Source organism: Aphelocoma coerulescens, assembly GCF_041296385.1.
Source record: "Aphelocoma coerulescens isolate FSJ_1873_10779 chromosome Z unlocalized genomic scaffold, UR_Acoe_1.0 ChrZ, whole genome shotgun sequence".
NCBI lineage: Eukaryota > Metazoa > Chordata > Aves > Passeriformes > Corvidae > Aphelocoma > Aphelocoma coerulescens.
This window is the reverse complement of record NW_027184085.1, coordinates 41,239,670-41,262,543: the sequence shown is the minus strand read 5'-3', so window position 1 is coordinate 41,262,543 and position 22,874 is coordinate 41,239,670. Positions and strand designations below refer to the sequence as shown.

The 22,874-nt window shown below is 37.1% G+C and overlaps 1 protein-coding gene across 1 annotated transcript in view; it reads left to right on the top strand.

Annotated features, from left to right (window-relative positions):
- The window catches only part of SHC3 (SHC adaptor protein 3), a 51,647-nt gene that overhangs the window by 4,755 nt on the left and 24,018 nt on the right, over positions 1 to 22,874 (top strand). Inside the window, exon 2 of the mRNA XM_069001225.1 lies at positions 11,084 to 11,154. Coding sequence (XP_068857326.1) covers positions 11,084 to 11,154 — 71 coding nt within the window. The remainder of the gene's footprint in view (positions 1 to 11,083; positions 11,155 to 22,874) is intronic.

Genomic DNA, 22,874 nt, shown 5'->3' with positions numbered 1-22,874 from the left:
AGTGTTAACAAAAACTAATGAAACTGGCTTATCACTGTGAATTTTAAAGCTGCATGCATGCAGATTAGGGGAGAGAGAAGTAAGTGACAAAGACAGCATTGGTTAAGTAAATAATCCCTCCTATTGTGCCATGTTCCTGAGAGATCAGTTAGTATCCTTCCCATTTTCCTTTACTGTTATTTGGACTATGAAAGAGTGATATTGCTGCCTGTTGCTCAGTTGAAAACCTGTCTTTTGATCTTCATGGACCTGAACTGCTGTGGGTCTGCCGTACATCCCAATAACAGGAAGAGAACATTTCTCAGAGAAACTAGATCAGATTCTACGAGCAGAAATCATACCACTGAGTCTTTAATTATAATATTATTCTAATTACATGAATCAAGTACTATTACTGTACATTTGCACACGTTCTGTACAAAGCAAAGCATGTATTGATTTCAGAGTTGAAGGATTCAGCTGTCAACATGAATGTCTGTTCTCCAGTACATTTGGAGTGTTTGCGTGGAGTATTTTTGTTTAAAGCAAAAATTATACTCTTGCTAGTTATTTATCCTGCTAGTTATGTATGTCCTACAATTTTAAAATCCCTAAATGAATTTAGCTGGTCAGTGTAGGAGGTAAAATTGCATTCAGGCAGAATTCCTGCTCTGTTTTCCCTTGGGAATTGGATTGTTGGTTTTTTTACTCGCCTTCCAACAATGTTTACAGTAAGAATATCATGTGCCCAATGTAAATATTTGCCACTACAAACATAAAGAAACACACAGATGAATCAAGATCTTCAGGAAAAACCATGCCCTTCTGTGCTGCTGGAGACAAGGCTCTCCTTTGTCCCAGTGGTGGGGTGCTTCTTTCTCCAACTAGCCTAAGAGAAATCTTGTCTCCACTAACACAATAGCTATACTTGTGCTCCAGCCTGGCTTCATTTATAGCTGAAAGTTCAAGTGAATGCACAAAGTATCAATATTAAATGTTCTTGTTTACAATGAGAAAAAGTTCAGATCTGCTTTGGTGTAGTGTCAGAGACAACCAGCCTTCCCAGCTGCTAATGCTCTTTCAAGGTGATTTACTGCCCCATGCGATGAAATAAATTTCCTAGAGGGAGGGGTTCAGTATTGCTTCTCTGCAATTCTGCATAGTCATGCAATATTAATTTCATTTGATCCTATATATTTATGACAAAATGTAATGCAGCTCGACCTTTGTCAGCTGCAGTCAGGTCAGATCTGAGGCAGAGCCTGTCCATTTGTGTTGTGATAGGAATAATGATGGGACTCAGTGCAAGCACAATTTCCAGTAATCCCTTGTTTTCTGGAGGGACTAGGTGCAATTCAGTAAGGATGATCTAGAACATTGGTTTAATAAGATAGATATTCCCCTAGGTTTTTCAAACAAATTTTCATAGGGCCAGGTATGATTTCAGTCTCAAAAGGCTGAATCAGACAATCCAAGTCACAGCTAAAAGTTTAAAGATTGAAAAAAACAGATTTGAAATTAGACAGAAATGGCAACCAGAACCGTAAAAAATAAAAGTAGACAGGGTGTAGAGTGACACAAAGAAAATAATGTGAGGTAGACAGAAAAAGCTATCTAGGTTGTTTTTTTGGTACAGCATCATCACATTGGATTTACTGATAAGTATTTTTATCTTTTTTTTAACCTCAGAATAAATCCTGAAATTAGAGACATAAGTTGAACAAATACCTTAAACAGCAAGGACAAGACCAAAAGAGAGAGGTTTATCTTATGATGTTGTCTTAGCTTATTCAGCACCATTTCCATCCTTTGGATATGTTGTTGTACTAAGATGCCTTTATTTCTATTTTTAGCTCTTACTTATTTAGGAATTACACAAGAGAGAGCATGTCTTATGGGACAGCAACATCCTTCCTGACTGACATTTGACACTGTTTATCTGTGATAAAGTAATTAAAAGAAGCAGTATTGTCTCTTTTTTTATAGATGAGTTGCTTTCATGAACCACAGGACATTTTAGAATCACCTGTAACTTCCCGAGGAATTGGAATGTTCTAGAAACACTGTTTTTGTCACCAACTGTAGGGCCCATGTTTTGTCACCACATGTTCAATGCAGATGCTACCATGTTAGTCACTTTTACTAACTTTTTTTTGTAAATTAATTGTGTAGAAAAAGTAAGCAGCAAGCACTAAGTAACTAGAAACATTGTATGAACGCTCTCTTGCAATATATTTATTTCTGGCAAAGAAAGAAAAGATGGAAAAGATGGAAAGGCAGGGCTGCCTGGTATTGGGCAAAGGCTGGAAGCTGCAGGTGCCGATTCTGAGCTGACCCTGGCCTTGGAAGTTTTGGGAGTGGCAGTAAAAATGGGTCTCAAGTGAGCCTGCTTGGGGCCATTAAGGGCCTGGTGGTACCCCCAGCCTCCCAGAGCTGCTCTGCTTCTTCATAGCGTTTATGCTACAAGGAAACCTTCTAGAGATTTTCATTATTTAAATCCAGCCTTGGAAATCTCTCCCCTTATCCCTTTGTTCTGTGCAGTGGAAGTCATCTTTTGGGGACTCTTACTAAGAACACAAGAAACTATAGCTTCAGCATAGGAGAGTTAAATATTGATAAAGACTCAGAAAAAAGATCTGGTTTAATTGCTGAACTCTTGTGATGAAGACCAGAGGTATGTGTGGCATTCATATAAAAAAGTACTCCCTCTCCCTCCCTGCATGTTTTGGATTTTGAGTTTTAACAGTGACAGGTCCTTCCTACATCACACCTCCAAATGCACCGTTTAGAAAGCAGAACAGTATATGCATTTCAGATACTTAACATGGGTTTGTATTTGGCGTAGTGCAAAAGCACCTCTTAGATCGTCCATCTTCTGTGCTTTAGTGATACTCATCATCAAGGAGCTCTACTTCCTAATGACTCTCTTACTCTCTAATGACTGAGGAAGAACAAGTTCTTTAATAGATATATTTACAGTGTCCCTATTTACAGTTTCAAATGTCTAATATGATTTCCAGCTATTGAAGCATATTGTTTTGGCTGCAGAAGTTTTTTGTGTTTGTGTTAAAGGAATTCTGAGGCAGAACATAAGCTGCTGGAACTAATCTGCATGGTGCTTTAAAGGGAAGTATATCTTAGTGGATATCCAAGGTAGCAGCAAAAGAGTCTGGAAAGTGTTCACGGCATTAAAGTATGCAGCTGTGAAAATGAAGCAATTCATCTGTGCTACTGCAGTGCATAATCTAAGTGGTTCAAACTGCAATAATTGCATTCACTGTTATTATGTATTTTTAAAATTAAACCTAAAAAGTAGAGAACTAAAACTTGTGGATTTTTTCCCTCAAATATAGCGCTTTTTTAAAGGAAATTTTTGGCCCATACAAAAAATTGAGGCTTAATACCAAATGTGTTTACATTTAAAATAATAGAATAAGTCACTGTCCAGTGTGTGAACTTCTGATTCTAACATTTCTGAGGTTTTGCATGCAAGAACATTTATCTGTAAGATAAGAAAATAAGAAATATTGTTCATGCAAAACTACCAATATGGGATTTTTCTGAAATCTTATGAAGGCCTAATTCGTTTAACATGTCTACTACATAAACATTTTTTGGCATGATGTTGGCAATCTTGTTTCACTCACTTGCAAGTAAGAAATAAGAAAAAATTATTTTATTTGAAGATGTTTTGTTTTCAACCCCATTTGAGATGGAGATTAGAAAATAGTCAGACACAAAATTTGTTTCTCGGTTATGTCTTTCCCCTCACTAGCAAGAATGAGTCCTCAGAGTTGACTTACTAAATTGCTTTTCAAGATAAGATAAAATACCTTCTTCTTTTCCTAGCTGAATCCTTTGCCTTTTTTAAGGGATTCTGAATCCTTACTGTTGAGTTGATTGTGAGATGCTGCCAGTATGCTTTCATAGGGTAAGACAATTCATAAAGTGTTGGCTATCATTTGCCACTTAAGAATTGTTAACCTGAATATATTGAGACATATAACCTATTTTTTTGCTGTAGAAACCAGGAAGGTGTTGGCCAGAGTTGGAGGTATTCTTGGGAGAACTGTGTTCTCTCATCCACTGCTATAGAAGTGAACCACCTGTTTTCAAGAGGAATGCAATTGACAGTCATATCCATCGTAATTTCTGCTAGTGTGAAAGCTCTGTTGGTTTACTTGTCTCAAGGAGGATTTTGTGATTATAAATTTACACTGAACGGTTGAGGCTTATCTGTAGTTGAACCCCAAAGAAGATTTTCTGTTCCGTTTCCACTCAATCAATCCTTACTTGGAGTTTTCTGTCTTGATTGGAACATGCATTCTTTAATGAGAAAAAAACCTTTGGGGGAAATATTGATTCACTGTAAAGCTCTGTACATGATTACTGGTATAAAAATTACCAACTGCAAAAGTATGAAAGCACGGAAGAGAGCCTTTCTGTTTTTCATGGCAGCATATGTTTATGACACATTTTTGGTGCTGGATTCTGACAGTGTCTAAATATAGGGCCTTTTCCTCATTCAGAACAAGGCTGCCAGTGTTCCTTTCATGCAGGATTGCTGCTTCCACAACCAGGTATGCTGTTTTGCTTATAGCAGGAAAGCACAGGGCAGAGATACAGACTGAGGGCGTTGGCATATACTGGTAGATCACAGTCATCAGGTGCCCCCAGAGACCTGCATAAGTGTCTGAAGATACATCTTGCCCCAAAGGGAAGGAAGGTCAGGAGACTATGGCATTGCTGGGAGAGTAACACCCGTGTTAGCTAATATTTTAATATGGTGTTAGGTGATAGTTAAGCAGAGAATTTAAAGACAAATACATTTATATTCCAAACTATTCAAACTTTTTAGAGAAACTGAAATCTCTAGCATCTGACTTAAAACTCTGTGACTACTGCTTATACAAATTTATTTCTCTCTGACTATCTAGTCTTGGTTCTGCCCACAGCTTTTTCTAATATTATAACTTAGTCTACATTAGAAATGTCACAGAACAAATTTTCCATTCCATTCTTCTACTGGAAGTGTCTAGGTAAACTACCATAAATCTGAATGGTTTTGTGCATGTAGGACCTTCTTCTAACAACACTGCTATGGTAGCCAGCATTTTCAAAGGCTGCCTCTTCTGCCCATCAAAGACTTTGCATTTTCAGCAACACCTGAAGTGAGAGGGTATCCCGCAGCCTTCTGTGATGCCAGAGTTTGGGTGAAATGTTTGCTGTGACAATGCCAGGACAATGGTTCTCCACCTGCCAGGAAAGTTTCCCTGACATTTGACAACAACGCCCTCTTAGCAATGGGACGCTCTTAAAGTAAAAAAGAAAACAAAGAAGCAAAACCCCACAAAACAAAGAAGCAAAGCCCCAAAACCCAAAGGAACAAACAAAAAAAGCCCACAAAAACAAAGAAAAAAGGTTTTTGCACGTTAGAATGCAGGTCTTGCTAATCATTGAGTCCAGAAAGATTGATCAGATTCCCAGATTATGTCCCACTTGGGTAGCTGAGCCACATCCTTGGGTTAATTACTAACTTATTATAAGGGGCCTTTACATATACTTTTCTTCAGTATGAATGCAGTACCTCTATATTTAAAAGGTTTCAAGTGTTAATTCAATCAAATCATATAAATAAAATACATACAACTACACTATGATCTCCCTCTGAAGTAAAGAAGCAAATGTATATTTTGGTAAGCTATCTTCTCTTTTTGTACCCATGTCTTGCTGATTAGCAGAGTTAAGTAATTTTGTGGTGCATGTCTCAGTCAAGCTAGTAAGGTATTCAGGGTAATAAATGTTCATGTAAAGCACAATTAAAAAACTAGAAAGCATTGTGGCACTTACTATTTTTCTTTAATTTATTTTATTAAAGGGAACACTTTCTGATTGCAGTCCCTTCTTAGGCTTTTCTCTTTTTTTTAGATTATTTTTTAAAATTTGATTAAAATTTTTTTTTAAGTTTTTTAAAAAGATTTTTTGTTGGTGTTTTTTTCCCTACTTCAGTGGTTTAGAAAGTGGGTTTTGTAAATTCAGTTAAGCTGGGAATTTCATCTGACATGATATCAAAGGGATTGAAGGATTGAGTTTCATATTAATTTGCTAAAGAGAAAAATTAATTTTATAAAATACTTGTCAATCTCGCAGTCTTTGGCTATGCCTTGGACGGCTTTTGGCTGAGGCTGCTTTTGTGTCGGGTTTTTTTTTTTCCCCTCCCCTTCTCCTTTTCACACATCAATGTGGTTATTAAAAATCCTGACTGTATCCACAGTTACATGTGGACAAGCTTACTATCTTGAAATCAACTTCTGGGCTGTTGCTATTTTTATGTTATGGCCTGCTTGTTAGCGTGCATCTGGATTTGAGTCTTAATATGATAGCAAACCTGAAAGTAATTTTTAAGTATTGTGAAACATTGTGGAACTCTCAGTGCACATTTCACAAGCTCCTTTAGCTGATGATGGTGATACCTGAAATTAGAAGGAACTGTCACTTTGATGCATAAATAAATGCATATTGCAGTAGTAGCAATATAATCTGAAATAAAAGCTCTTATTTTTAAATAAGGGAGTCCTCAGCCATAGTTAACTAGCACTGGTCAATTCGTACTAACTACTCCTTTACTTCCATGGCATAATGGAATTCTGGATTAGCACTTTGGCTAACGAGATTAAAATGTAAAACAATAAAACCCACAAAACCAAACAAGCAAATTCCCCCACCCCTCAAAAAAAAATAGAAAAGAAAAAAAAAAAAGAAAAAAGAGAAAAAAGAAAAAATAAAAGAAAATGTAGGCATATGACTTGAGATACACATGAGAACCAGAGAACCAGATGTGGTGAGTAAAAGATGCTCCCTTTTTCTCTTTTGCACATGACAAGTAAAAGCACAGCCTAAGCCCATGGGTGAGAAAACTGCAGTGAATTGCCCAGCTTATGACAAGGTGTTTTATATCTATTTTCAAAACTTATATCTCCATACAACACACAGAACTCCAGAAATCACAATCTAATTTTTGAGTCCCCAGGCTATTATCTGCAGCTGTCTAATCTTAGAGCATACTTGGGATACATCAATATTTCAAGGCACAGGCTAAGTTTTGTCTAGCAGTGCAAGTGTGTGTCTGTTTGGTGATGTAACCATGTTATCTCCTGCATGACTTGTACAGGGCAGGTACAAGCTGCAGAGTAGTGAACCACTCAGATCTGATGATGGTTGTCTGGTTACACAGATTAAAACCAGTAAATCTTAATTTACTAAGAGTACCCATGCAGTTTTGATGAGTTAATGATACTCTGGTAGTTCGGATTCAGAGATTCAGAGTTCTTATTTTGTTTGAGAGTAGCTGATGGGTAGATCTTCATGCTATGTACAAGGCAGACACTCATCTGCTAGACGTGTATGTAGGCTGGACTGCTTCAGTGTTGTATGGAGCTACATCCTGATGCAATAATAGAATATTCTAAAGTCTTGCTATGTTGTTATAAATGTATTTCTTGCAGTTGTTACTGCTAGCTTCTCGGTCCAACAGTGGAGAATTTCTTCCAGTAACTTGGTATTTTGCAGAGCTTGTTAGGAAGCACCGAACAAGGTTGTTCATATTTCTGGAGCAAAAGGCTTCTCTGACAATGACTGTTCTCTTTTTTTCTTTTTTTCTCTTGGCTCCAAGTACACAAATGCACCCAGCCAGCATTCATGTCTGTTTCTGACAAGTGTTGAGAGAACTCAATATCCTCTCTTACAAAGGCTTCAGTAAAAAGTTTTAGTTGCTGAACAAGAATTTTCTGAGTCATAAGGAAGACAGGTACTTTAGGGAGTACGGAAGAAGTCTTCACATATGGGACAAACCAGAAATCTGGGACATATAGCCTTCTCTTACACTAACCTGTCAAAATTGTAACTAGTAAGGATGTTGGAACCACATGGAATGAGAGCTACATAGTCCCACCTGTATGTGGCACTCTGCTTCCTGCAAGGTACTGTTTAGCATGAAAAGTACAAGTTATTAATCTAAAACCTCTGAATGGGAAGGTATTCATTCATGTGAAAGACTTTTTCCTTGGGACATAGTACCTTTCAATGTACACAAGCTGGAAACTCATTCAAATATTAGAAAGTCAACAGAAGGCAGAATGTTATCTGAGAAATCTTGGAACTAGTAGTCCCAAATCCTCCTACTTCAAGGTGGGCTGCATCTCGATATATTTGGTTCCTGAGCAGTGAGAGGGAGGATGATAGCGGGAGCTCATAAATTTCACAGTGCACAGTAGCTGATTGGTTAGAATATACATTAAGTGCTGGGTGAAGAGGAGCTTTTTTTAGAAGTAGACTGTTTTATAACTATATTTTAAATGTTTCATGGAATGCCTAAAGCAAAAGATAGCATTTCTTTTTAATCAGGGTATTTATTTGTTGAAATAAATGAATAATTTATTTCCTTGCTATCTTGGTTGTATGTCTTCTTTCTGTGGATCCTTGTCAGGATGTACTTCAAATGGATATTTTTAGACAGCAGTGTTGGTCTTGGGGAATAATTGAAGCATAGCAGTAGGTGAGTTATATGTCCCTGTAGTTGGCCTTTGGACCTTTTGAATGTCAATTTTTATAGTAATTTCGTTACTTGAAAACATGCCGTGGTGATTAAGTGTTCACATCTTTTATCCCAGAAAATCAGTTGCCATCTTTGCATTGATCAGTCAGGAAACTGCAATCCTTACTATGTTGTGTTCAGCTGTCTCTGTGATATACATAAAAACAAGTACAGGGTAATTTTTCCATCTGACCTTCCTTCAGTCTGATCTTGTCTCTACTTTTGTTAATGCAGATGAGGTAGTATGACTCAAAGGAGTCTGAATGCACGTCTTCTAAGTATGTTTATGGGTTTTTGTCTACTTATTTGTCTGTTTATTTTGACAGTGACTTGTGTGCACATGTTTTTGTGTATTTATTTGCACGCCTGCATGTACTTGTCAAAATACCTTCCAGAGTTTGCTTCCAAAATGCTGGACCTGGTTCTCAAAGTTGTACAATAACTTTGGTTTAAAAGACTTGTGGCAAATATAGGTAAGTGAAGGAACAAGTGCAATCCAAGAGTGTTTTAGTATTGAGCGGTCTAAACTAACAGGTTGATGAAATAATGAAATTTCTTTAACAAAAAAAACCACAGGGATACCTTTAAATAGTCATACCATTTACAGCATATTTAATTATAAAAGCATTTTGTATGAAATAAATAATTGGCAAAATTAATTTATGAAAGCATCATAGACTAAAACAAAATGACAAGGAAAGAGAACAGGAAAACATTGATCATTGCTGTTTATTGGCATAAGTTAAATGATTTCAACTGATTATCTCAAGTGATGCTAAAGAATTTAATCTCCAAGAAAATCAGATCACCCTCTGAGATAATTAAAAATAGAGTTAATGGCATAACTCCCTTCATCAGAGCATGAATATGTTTTAAGTACTGAGGCAGAAGTAGATGTAAAAAAGGAATTTATTTGTAATAAGATACAAGGATTGTCTAATTTTGCACTCATAGATGACAGTTTGAGAGTATGATTTTTAACTTGAAAGCTCCATGTGCCAGGATCTCTTTAGACAAGACACTTTCCACTGCCATTTTATAAACTTTCAGAAAACATAAATTTGCAGGAGATTTCTAAAATATTCTAGGAAATGAGTCTTGAGATAACCCTTCTGAGAAACTGTGTGCTATAAAATGCAAGTTCGAGCAATTTAACGAATAAGAGTCAGTTGATATTCTAGCTAATTTTATTCAAGTGTTGTAATGACTTCATAGCCTTTGATAAAAATAAATGAAATAATAATGGATATGTGAAAACAAACTAGATATTTCCTCAGCCTGTAAACAGTTTATGACATACATGCTTCTATGGAAAATATTTTCTGAAATTCTAGATATTATAGTTACTGATGCAGTAATTCTCTAATTAAAAGATTACTTTTTCAGCAAAAATAAAATTCTCAAACAGGCAAAAATTGTGGCCTCACTTGATTTTTGCACCATTTTCATACCCAAATAGATTGCATTATGCTGTGAATATAGAAAAACTGATACAAAACTGATATAGGAGCTGATATAAAAACACAATGGTAGAATAGCATAATGATCATCATTATTAGGCTCATGATGTAAAGACTCATCCCCAATTCCCTTGACTGTCAAAAGTCAAGTGTATGGTTGAATACTTAACCTACACGCAAAGACACTGCCATGGGATATGCCAGTCATGAGGCAGTGTGTACAAAGCCACTATCCAAATACCTGATAAGAGCTTTAGCTCCTGTAGACTTTAGCATATGCAAGTTATGCCCACTTTTGGAAGCAAATCTAGAAGATTCACCTGAGTTTTTCTCACTCCCAGTGATAGATACTGTTGAATTTTAACATCTTTCATGATGGTACTCCCTTTTTCCCACAGAGATGCAGGGCAGAAATCTGGGTCAAAAAGTCTGGTCTTGTCTTAATATTAGCTAACCTTCATGTCATTCCTTTCTTGAATGACCCTGTTAAAGCCATTTCCCAGTATGGGTTATTAGTATATTGGATTAGCATTTTCCATCTTTTTACTACTATAATAAATGAAAATACTAAATCACATCTATCCCTGAGCTGTTTATTAAGGAATTTGGTTGCTGGTGTTCTTTTCAGCTTTCCCTGTTATAATTTGCCTTTTTTGTTCTAATGAGACTTAGTTCTCTCCCTGTTAAATAAGTTTGTCCTAGATGAATTTCCTTTACCACACTTCCTTTCTCATTAAGATTATTTTTTACTTTGATTATATCTAAAATGGATCAATTAAGACAGAAGAAAACTAAAAAAAGCACATCAACACATTATAAATTGGGTGTATTAAAGTGACTAGGTTAAAAATAAAATTATATGTTGAATGAAATGTGACAAATAAAATGTTTATGGAACAAATCTGTGACATACAATAGCAACTTTAGACATAGGATAAATCAAATGTAAAAATAATAATTGCACATTGCCTTTTAGTGGTTAGTTGCATTTTTCTCCCAGAACTCAAGCCTAATTATAATACATTTTCCAACTGTTTCTTTTTCCTTACAGTACTTGGGGTGTATAGAAGTCTTACGGTCAATGAGATCTCTTGACTTCAGTACTAGAATGCAGGTTGCAAGGTAAGACTTTGTACAACTATGTTTTTTAAAGTAACTTCTGAACTGTGTCCCCAGAGTGGAAAGGCCAGAAAGATGGCAAAACACAGAGTAAAGAATTTTTGGATACAGTAAGTCCGCTTTTCAATTTTGCTTCTACAGGTAAATCCCTTACATGGTATTAATACAGGTTCAACAGGACTTAAAAGATATTTTCTCTTTGGATTTTTGATACACCAGGAACTACTTTAGAAAATTTTTGCCATTTGTTATGCCAAGTAAGGCACTTATCTGGGTACCAATTTCATGACATTTAAGCCAGGGAGAATTAGAATATGCTTAAAATCTATGATCTCAAAATTAATCTAGGGAGCTGGTTTGGAGTTTATTTTTATGGGTTTTTTATAGTAATTTCTTATGAAAAGTTGTCAGATAACAAACTATCTGCACAAAGGATATATATGAAAATGTACCACCACGATGATACCAGAGACAAAACCAGACAATGTTCCTTTTTCAAACTGTGTGTAAGAAACAAGAAGCTTGTATTAGATTCCTATGGCAATTCTTTTAAATTCATCATGGTATTTTTGTAAGAGCAGTACATAAGTACAACACTAAAGAAGTAGAAGTGTCCATGAATCATTTTTTTCGATGAAGAATATTTTCTGAGAACTATAGGAATGGTGTTTTGCAGGCACTTTCACTTGAAAAGCTGAGTCATTGATTTCAGAGGAATGTAGCACTGATGTCTTCTAGCAACTGGAGACCACTTCGTCAAATTCTGGATTTGAAATGATAAAGAAATACTTTTCAAAGAAACACATATAAAGTGATATGACTGAATACAGTGCTTGAATTTCACCTCTTTGAGGCATCTTACCGTTGACTATAAATAAATCTGTCATAAACCATTTATCATACCATAAACAGCTAAATATTTCTTTTATTAAATGAGAAAAATCACTTGTTTTTATGCTTGGATGCTAATCATGTAGTCTATATGCATTGACTTTGAGTTACACTTGCGTACAGCAGCTTTGAATTGGACTATATAAGTCCTCACAAAAAATTAACCATTAATTTGTCAAGATACTGCACTGAAGAGAGGCCTAGAAGCAAAAGGACAGGTAAATGACAGAATCCTCTTTTTCAAGCATTGCAGACTATGGAGGCATTTGATAATTTTACTACTGTACTTTTTAAAATGTAGCATGTACATTTCTGATGTATTTCAGCAGTCACCTTAGAAAATTATTTCATATCTAAGCAGGCTTGTAGTTCCAATGCAGGTAGTACATTTATGTTTACCACTTGGAAGTTCAGTGATACTGGCTTATGAAACAGTTGTGATAATTATTTGGTTTGTTTTCTATATCTGGAAGTGAATTAATCTTTATTTTTCTGCACAGTTTCCTTCACTGTATGCTTTCATTGGAATAGTGATGTACTTTTCTCATTATCTAGCTTAAAGGCACTACTCGGACATGAATGCATAAGCATATTTGGTGATCTGAAGCAATATGGGCTACACAAACAAAATATCTTTGCCTTGTAGTTGCTCCAATAAAAAAACCAAAAATCTTCTTGGCTTTTACTGTGAAACAAATTTGGCATTACATTTTTTTCTGTTGAAGTTATAGCATATTTCACTACATGAAATAATTTTGTTATCCCATCTTCCTCTAATTATATCCAGAGCAAAGTTTTTTTTTTTTTTTTTTCAAGCAGGAAGCTATATCTTCATGTTTTGCTTTTTTATTTTGCATTCATGATTTTCTGCTTACCATAAAACAATGAAATCTCATCATTTTATGTAATGTAGTTCCTGATCGAAGATATTTAGGTTTTTAGGTAGCTTTTGAATCAGGACCTAGCATCTTAATTTGCATTTCATTAATTCATCTGGCTCTAGAAGTCCCCTTGTCATGTCCTAGGTTTTCAGTACACACATGTTTTGACATGTAGTATTTAATGTACAAACCTATTGTTTATTAAGAAAAAAATATTAAGGAATTGCTAAAATTTACACATGCTAATTAACTTTCTGGTGTGTATTAAGAAACATAACATAGGCCTCAAGGTATGTACTGAATTAATAAGGCTGATGTTCTGATATTACTGGCACCAATTCCCTCTTAAGAAGACATCTGGCACCAAGTGGCCTGTGCAGACCTTTGATTACAAATAAAATAAAAGCACCTGAAAGTTACATTTATATCTATTACATCATACATGTATTTTTAGGTACGTCCATTGCTGACATCTCTGCAGCTTGCCAGCAGTAAAAAAACCTGTCCTGAGAGCCTGATGGCTTCTGATGTGGTGTGGCCAAGGCTTAGGTCTGTAGTGTTAGCTGTGACTACATCAGGCAAGGAGCCTCGGTCCACAGCTGCAGTAAAAGCTTCTCTGTGTAAACTTCTCTGTGCTGTTTCCTCTAACCAGAGAAATAGGTGTCACAGCAGCTGCGATCCCTTTCTGACCTGCAACTTTATAAACTGATCCTACTGCATGCATCACACCTGTTTGATCTGTTATTTTTTCAAGACCTTTCAAGACCAGTATTAGAAGAAAGTGATCTCTCTTGTTCTGATATAACTTCTGGCATTATGCAGTATTTACTAAGTATGATTAAAAAAACAGAAAAAATGAGTCAAGTTTCTTGATTTAGTGTGGAAGCTGGCATGCATTTCTTCCTAATAAATAGACATCATATTTGACACATACGAAGCACTTACTCCCTTTCTAGCACTGTGTCACATGCCTGTCCCTGCCTCCTTTTTCAACCTTACTTTTTCTCCATGTTGCAGAGCTTAAACATAGGAAGTCAGTTATTAGGAATCCTAAACTTGCTTTTTTTCTGCTTTCCAGTTACTGCACATGTCATTTTATGTCTCTGTCAGCTTTGAGGATGAACAAATCCCCAAAGTAAAATAAGCAGCATCAATTCCTAGAAGAAAAAGCTTGTGAGGCTCAGTAATGGGAGGGTAAGACATGTAGTCTTTGGCTCTGCTTGAAAACTCTGGGTATTATTTTAGACAAACGGTTAGTCCCAGTCACAGACAACTCTGTGATTAAATGAATTAGTGCTTGTAAATGGCACTTAAATTGTTGAGTGAGCACTTAGAAATTACTTAAAAATTGGACTGAGATTTCCACTTATCTGGTGAATTAGAGATAAGAAATTCATGGGAAAAGGTTGTGTAGATAATTTGAATGGCTTTGAAAATCACAGCTGTTATAATGCATTAGGAAAGTATTTACATCAGTGTGCATGCATGGACGTATCTGACAAATGAAGAACTTTGGCTTCAATTTCAGGACCTGCATCAAAGCCCCAGATTAAATAGTTTTGTCAGCAGTCTTTCCTTCCTTACAGCTGTCCTGTGAAATATCAACTTGTGCCATCTAATGCTGTCTTACCTATCCTATCCTGTAACTTGTGTTTGTTTTGCCTTTTCACTTTTTGTACATTAAAATGTTAAAACTTACAACAATACATTTATCTTCATGTGAGAGCAGTGAGCAAACACTTTACTTGGCATGCTCTTCATCAGATCTGAATAACCTTGGTGGTGCCTTGCACTGGTATTACTGTCCTAATTTTGAGTTTGAGGAAAAATGAACAGTTATTTACAATTTCTAACAGTTTTTTGCCTTTATCATTACACATTTGAAGTCTCAATATTCTGTCACTACAGGAGAAATAGAGAAACTAGAGTAGTATTAATCACTTGTATTGCATTTATTCTTTCCTGTAATGAATGTAATGTTGTGTGAATTCTTGAGCGAATAAATGGATGCGCCAGAGAACGGTCAGCTGTTACACATAATGATAAATGAAAGCCAGCTAAATCCACGTGTTGCATCTTTAATTACCCAGTGCTAATTCTTGTAACACATGTGAAGTCAAGATGACTTTCTTGGGCAGCAAGACAAACAAAAGCATTTAATTTTCAACATAGTGGAGGAACAGGAGGACTAGCATGAGACTACTGAGCTAACCACTGGTGGCAAGTGGTTAAAGTTCATCCGAAATCTACCATCATCGTCATAGAAAGGGGCCACTCTTAAGCTTCTGTGGCCAGGCCCTTTGTGCCTTTCGGCTTTTTATAAAAAAAATAAGTTAAAAATCAGGTAAAATTCTTTTGCAACATGTGCAGTGTTTGCAGTTCATGTAAAATGTTTGTATGCTTATTGTTAAAGCTGCTGTAGAATAATGGGTCGTCACGTTTGTGTTGTATGCATGAGTGACTTATGCACTTATTGGAATTAGATGTTGCATGCACTGTTTGTTGTACATCCGGGTCTGAACTACAAGGATGCATGTTCATTGGCATTTAATTGAGTGCCATCAATTTATTGCACGCAGCATCATAAAGTCACACCTCCCCATGCTGAGTAAAACATTATGTTGCATGCTGTTTTAATAGCAATAGGTCAGAGGACTGAAATGCCTCATATCAGCAGTGGACCCAAATCCAAACTCTGATCCCAGTCGTCTCCATTAACTCTATTGGGATGAACAGTTTGAAAAATATTCCTCTCCAAATTTGGGGCCTGAACTTTATTAATAAAATTATTAAAACAAATTCATTTATGCCAATATCCCTGGAGAAGAGATGGTGGAAATCCAAATTTTAGAGCTGTATTTGTGTCCAATGCTAAACAATATGAATGGAGTTCAGTTGATGTACTGTTTCACCTGTATCTGTATTGTTTGCAGAAGTTAATTGCCAGCAAGCATTACTGAAAAAAGGGTGGAAGACATTGAAAGGAAGAATGTTTCTCCTGTGATTTTTGAATGCAGATAGGTAATCTGTTATCTGCAGTGAATTCTGTATTTGGTGTCCTCCTTAACAGGCTGTGTTACTTGAAGGTGAGTGTGTTTTCTCTCTGCCTTCTTCCACGTGAGCTCTGGATGTGGGGTGGTGCTTGGAGGATGGCAGAACACATAGACCTTTTGCAGTTTGCATACACAGCTGTATGCAGGACGAGGTGTGCCCAGTTAGTTCAGAGTTAAAGCTGTGGGAAGCATGGGGTGCTGGCTGCTGCTCAGTTCACCAGGAAGCAGGAGTCTCAAAAGTGGGTGGAGACAGCCTTGTAGTTCATACAGCGCACCTCTGAGTGGGGCAATGACAGCTATAGTGCCTGGTAGTTTGAGAATAATTTATATTTGCTAGTTAAGCTGTTATTAGCACAGCAATGGGGTAGAATAAATAGGGTTTTGTGTGCCTAAGACTGGAATCTTTCATTTTCAATGTAGTATTAGTGTGGAAATTGTTACCTAGTATTTGGAATAATTTGACTAATGTATGGTAATGCAAAGCCAGAGTGGGAGCAATTAATTGATCTCCCCCACTCCATTTGCCTTTGTAAGAAAACAAAGAGCCTCTTGGGGGATGGGGAAGGTGGAAAGTTGAAAGCCAAATAGTCAGGGAAGCTGTTAGGGATATAGCTGTATCCTGGACTTTCAGAAAGATGATGACTCCACATGGGTCTGCAGAAGCAGGACCTGAAGCAGAGTGGCCTTAACATGTTTTAAATGCAAACTGCAGTACAAAGCTAACAAATCCCAGAAACCTGGAAACCGAGACAGTCTCAAGTTCTGCTAATAGCACCTGGCAGCTTGATTACGCAAAGATCGATGGCATAAGGAATTTGTGTGTTGTTCACATGACATGTCCAGTCACACCAGAGAGTTCATCAACACTGAATAGTCCTTTTGGCAAGCAGAGCTTAGATATTTATAAAGTATTATCTGTCTTATACAGAGCTTTTGTAAGATACCTGTCTCCAAAGTCGTGCTTTGGATGTGAAGCCACGCACTAGAGAAAAACATTTGTTAGACTAAACGTTTTCACTTTACTGTTGTAAAGTTTCTTGTGTCTACCTTTGACGTATCTGCTAATATCTACTCTTTGAGAGAGAAAATACTTTAGTGAATGATCTGAGGCTGGACCCAGTTTGGCGATTACTACGATCCTAGCAACAGATTTAGCAACAGAAAACAGTTTTAATTTCTCTCTCTCCATTTCTCAGACCAGGACGATGATAAATAGCTAGAGACCAGGCTGAGTGGAGAAAAGCCTGGTGGTCATAAAAGAAGTTAAAGGATTGAGCTCCTTAGCAGATCTAAAACTTAAAGTACATTTCAGCTTAGATTTTTTTTTGTGCCATTGACCATATTCTTGACAGTTGGAGGGTTGTCTGTAAGGAAGGTTTTGTAGCTGTGCATTCAACACCAAGGTTTTGTTCATCAAAGCTGTGTATGCATTCAGAGTTTAGAGATGTAGCTGAGGTGTGCTGGTAGGATAAACAAGTTTCACTCTACATTTCTTAAAGTAAGACCATTGTTCAGAGCTACTGTGTTGGAAGAAATCATCAAGATCAGGTAGACTGCTCCGTTACTGATGAATGAAACTGGATTTTCTGAAACTTACTTGCATGTTATGAAAGAAGGTACAAATTGTACAGAAACTGTCTCAAATATTCCTTAAAAGGTTAGGTCATCTATAAATACAGAGAACAGAGCATACCAACGGATAAAAAGTTTCTTTGCCAGTAAAAGCAAAAGAGTCTTTTGAGGTGCGTTGGTTTCTCTTAAAAGATTAATGGAAGTCTCACACTGAAGATGCAGGAGCATAGGAATAACTATCATTAGATAGATTGCATACTACACATCTAATGAAATGTGGTATTCTATGCCTAATAGTTGCCAAAGCCAACCAATTGAGTGTATAAAGTTTATTCAGTAAACCAAAAATTAATTTGGCCAGCTTCCTTTCATTTTCTGCTTTTAGATTTTCTACATGTGAGAAAACTCCATTTGAAGAAACAAAATGAGGAGCTGACAAAAAGAAAAAGAAGAGTTGTCATCTTGATCTACAAGTGACATGAGCTTGTGTGACACATCTGCTTGACGTCACCTTATTCCACAAAGGTTTAAAAGTTTTCTTCCAGGCTTCCTATCAAGACAGGCTTCTCTTCGGTCAGGATGGCATCATGGCATCACTCAGTCTCTGCACTAGATTCTGTGGGGGATTCCCTTCAGGGGTGCTGCTGCACAGTGCTCTGAATTTGTAGCAGTAGGTGCATCTCCGCCGCAGAGTTAGCCTCCCCTTCCTCTCCATACCCTGCAATTCATTCTCCTGAGCTACTGCTTCAGCCTTCCATCCTCCAGACATGGTCAATCTGCCATCAAATACTGGTTTAGTCTTCAGACGTTGGGAATGTCCCCTGTGCCACTTCAGACAGCACATGCTCATTTGCCTTTGCAAATGAACAAAAAATATTCCAATTATTAAACAGACTTCTAAAAATATGGGTTTTGTCTCTGTTTTTTTTTTCTATTTTCTCAGAAGCAAGTTATTTTTATATTTAGTACAGACTTTGTTTCTCCTCAGCAATTACTGGTACAGTACTTGGTAATGATTAAAAGTTACTAAAATTGACAGGAACTTAGTAATGTTAAGAAATAACTGTGAGCCTTCTGAACAATTCTTCCATTTAGAAAGTCTTTCTTTTGATGTCTGTTTTTCAACCTGTGTAGTCCTAAGCTTTTGAGGTGGGGAAAAATAAACTTGGGAACTACAGGACAGTAGAATATGTTAACAAGAGAGTATTAGTAGGATTTGAATGTTGTTACACAAAGCATTTCAGACAAAAAGTAGTCACATTTTCTCACCTCATTATTTGAGATGGCTTTACTTTTTCCAAATATGTTGAGAAAAATCTGTGGGTTTTGTATGTATCTGTTATTTCCCTGAAATATGAGTTCTGCAATTCTGGGGTTTAATCAATTAAATCCTATTAATTAAGAACAGGAACAATAAAACATCACAATCAAAAAATGGAGAGTATTTTCATGTGATGATGTTTCCTAGAGGAGCACATTTGAGCTTCCTGTTATACTTTGTATAACAGAATAAAATATCACTAAAGCTATGAATGACACCAGGGCATTAGCCTTTTAAATGGAACTAAATGGCAATTTTTTCTGTCTCAGATGTCAAGCTACTTTAAAGGAGGGTTGGTCAGTCTCAGAAAATGAATATTGGTGATTTTTTTACTGAATACACTTGAATGCTGAAATTATATTCAAAATACGCAACATGTTTTGTGCCAAGAAAATGACTCCACAGTATGGCCATCTGCAAAGCAGAAAATACTCTTGGACAGATTTGGAACTCAGCATGTGGTCCCTACTGCAGACAGCACAGTAACTAATTTTACAAGAGATCGGCATAACTCTACACTGATTTTCGTCTGAGCCTAGCTAATGAAGCAGGATGTAGCTTAGAAAGGTGTAATATGTGTCTATGTCAAATAATTTTCGTATTGGAAAGGAACCAAATGTAGTCACATCCAACTTTACCAAACTGCACAATATTTAGCCATGCAGATATATACAGAACTTTTATTTTTGCCTTACTTAGGCTAGTGTTTCTTTGCACAGGTCAGGTGATGGCACCCTACTAACAATACCGGTTCCTGGGCTTGATTTGTGACTCAGGTGTTTGTGCTGCTTAGACATTTGCAAATTTGGTTTGCTGCAAAAAAAAAAAAAGGTTACATCTGCCCTGTGCTACGTGGCAATGCAAGTTGGGAAAAAATCTTTAGGCCAGTCTTACCACATCACCAGGCTATCTGTGCACAACCTCACCCCCAAAATGATCTGGAGTATTCTGAACAGAATGATCTGGAAACTGTTATAGAGTCATAGAATGGTTTGGGTTGGAAGGGACTTTAAAGACCATTGAGTTCCAATCCCCCTGCCAAGGGCAGGGATACCTTTTGCTGGACCAGGTTGCTCAGAGCCCCATCCAACCTGGCCTTGATCACTTCCAGGGATGGGGCACCCACAGTTTCTCTGGGAAACCTGTTCCAGTGCCTCACCTCCCTCACAGTGAAAAATTTCTTCCTAACATCTTGTCTAAACCTACCCTTTCAGTTTGAAGCCATTCCTCCTTGTCTTATCACTAAAAGCCCTTGTAAAAATCTCTCTCCATCTTTCTTGTAGGCTCCCTTCAGGTACTGCAAGCCCATGTTAGTTCACCCTAAAGCCTTCACTTTTCAAGGGTGAACAATCCCAATTCTCTCAGCCCGTCCTTGTAGGAAAGGTGCTCCATCCCTCTAATCATCTTGGTGGCCTTTGGATAAAATGCATATCAGTGCAGTGACAGATGTTCAGTCGTCCTTTTTTTTTTTTATTTTTTTCAAATACCACTTTTAGACTCCTTCCCTCCCACACAGGAAAAGTACTGTGCCTTCTGTTTCAGGCATGCAAAGAGTTGCTGCCAGGACACTCTGACCTTGATTACACAGACTTGCTCTATGAATATATTTTCTGAAGTTCCCAGCATTTTCACTAAAAGCATTGTTAACTTTAATTCTGCAGCTGCTTGAATACATTTAGTATTCACAGAGTTTCAAAACCCAAAGGGTCCCAATCTTCCCACAGCCTTTGGGAACACTGAGTTCTGTAAAACTGAGATATTTTACCAAAAGGAAGACAGGTAGATGGAAATTGTATAGTGCTTTTTTACTGAGTGAGAGGATGTGTAGCCCAGCTTTTCCACTCTCAGTGCTTTCTCTGCTCTACCAAGACAGGGCGTGCAAGGAGTAGTCAAGGCTGCCTTGACAAGTCTTACCCTGGCCTTCAGCCTTTTCATCTAGTGTGTTTCCTCTCATATGCTCAAGTGGCAGTTTTGATCAACAAGGTCCTTGAGTCAGAGGGATCTATTGAGTAACACACTTAATGTCTGTTTATCAGGAGCTGGCAGATAGAAGAGCTAGTAGCAAAACTGCTACAAGACCCAGCCCTGCACTAGAAAAATAACAAGATTGCACACATTTTTTCTTGGGTGCAGTGGCCTGGAAATCCCCTTGTCTTTCTATAAGTTCCATGCTGCCACTAGAGAGAGAAGATGATGGGGGCAAATAGGAAGAGAAAGGAAATTACAGACTAATTTATGTCTCAAGAATATATCTCTGAAATCCAAGTCTTTCCTGTGAGAGGCAAAACCTGCCAGGTATCTCAATGCACCAGTTGGACCACTGGAAGAGACAAAGATGAGACAGGTGTTGGTGATGTCTCTCTGAGAGCAACTTGCAGTCAAAATGCCTGGGAAGCTAAGACATATCTGGTGAAGCAAGAGGCATGAGTCTGAAAGACTGAAGTGGGCTGGAGACTGCCACTGGCCTGGACTTCCCATTCCATTACCTCCAAATGGTTTGCTTCAGCAGAAGAAAGAGATGGGAAACAACAAGTTTTAGCTCATTAGCCAGGGAGGCTGACTCTGTAAAAGATGATGTCTGTTTGTTTTTCTTGAGTCAAAGACAAGCATTTGTGGTGAATTTACTATTTACTTTTCCCTGATTACATTTTCAGGAGTGACCTATGTCTCAGTATCATGGTGATCAGTGTGTGATGCTTGCTGTGCTTTATTTCTAAGATGCACCAGACCTGTTCTTTTAAACCAACTGCTTTTTACTTGCTTTGTAAGAAAATCTAGCAATTACTTTAAAATGCTTGTTTGGAGTAAAAAGAAATTGTGGTAAAGGTGGGAACTAAGTACAAGCACTGAACCATGAAATGGGGTGCAGTTGTAGCTATAATGGCCTGAGTGCATATGTAAGGAAGGATTTGTGGTGAGAGGCAATTTTATTAGATAAACAGATGTAGCTGGGGAAAAAAAAGGCATAAGACAAGTTATGGAACAATCAACCTCTCCTCTAGACCTAAGGAAGATAATGTGCTTGAACGATTTTTTAACCATCTTAAAAATTTTTTTTAACCATTTATAGCAAGAGATGCATCTTTATAGCATCTCTTTCTATAAATCTCACACTTCTTCAGAATGGCAGGACTGTAAACCTGCTTCAAGGCACGTTCCATTCCCACAAACACCCACTTCCCCAAACCAATAAAATGTGATTCTTTCAGGTGATTCAAACTTTGGATTGGATCCTAGCTAAAAGCACAGAAGGCATAATGATATAGCAATTACTGATTGCCACCTGATACAATCTGTAGCATTTGCTGAGTCGTTATGAATTGAATGCTGATATAAGTGTATGACATTGTTCTCCTGACTCACCTGTTGATCTTGTGCGTAGTTAAAATACACTGCATATGGCACAAAGTCAAAATCATTTATGTCTTTATCCAGATGATGTTTCAAGGTTTTGATTATTTTGACTATTCTTTAGCTTGTAGTTCATTGTCTCCCATTCTGTTGTTTTCTAGTTTGGGTTGGGTTTTTTTTGGTTGGTTGGTTTGGTTTGCGGTTTTGGAGGGGGTTTTTGCATAAAATATGTGTTATTTTCATGGTTTTGGCTCTAATATAATGTGTTGTTAGTCTCAATACATATTAAAAATAGTTAAATAAGGTTTGGAGTCACCTTTGCTCATTCCTGTGAAGCCATTCTGTCTTGCAGTATTAGTGGGACAAGCGTATTAAAGCCTTGTACCTAGTGGTCAGAACAAGGTCTGTGTGTACAGCAGCAAATTCAAAACACTGACCAGACTGAATATTCAGATAATAAGTTGCTAAATACTGAAAAGAATTATAATATTTGTTTGAAGCAGTATGATTTCAAGAGTTTTTGTGGTGTGCAGTTACTGTTCTATGAAAGGGTATGGATTCAGATCAGATTTGGACATTTCTTTCAGTTGACCTGAGTGCGATGGGAAAAATGAAGCAATATTAAAAAATTGAAGCAAAAAGTTGATGGCATTA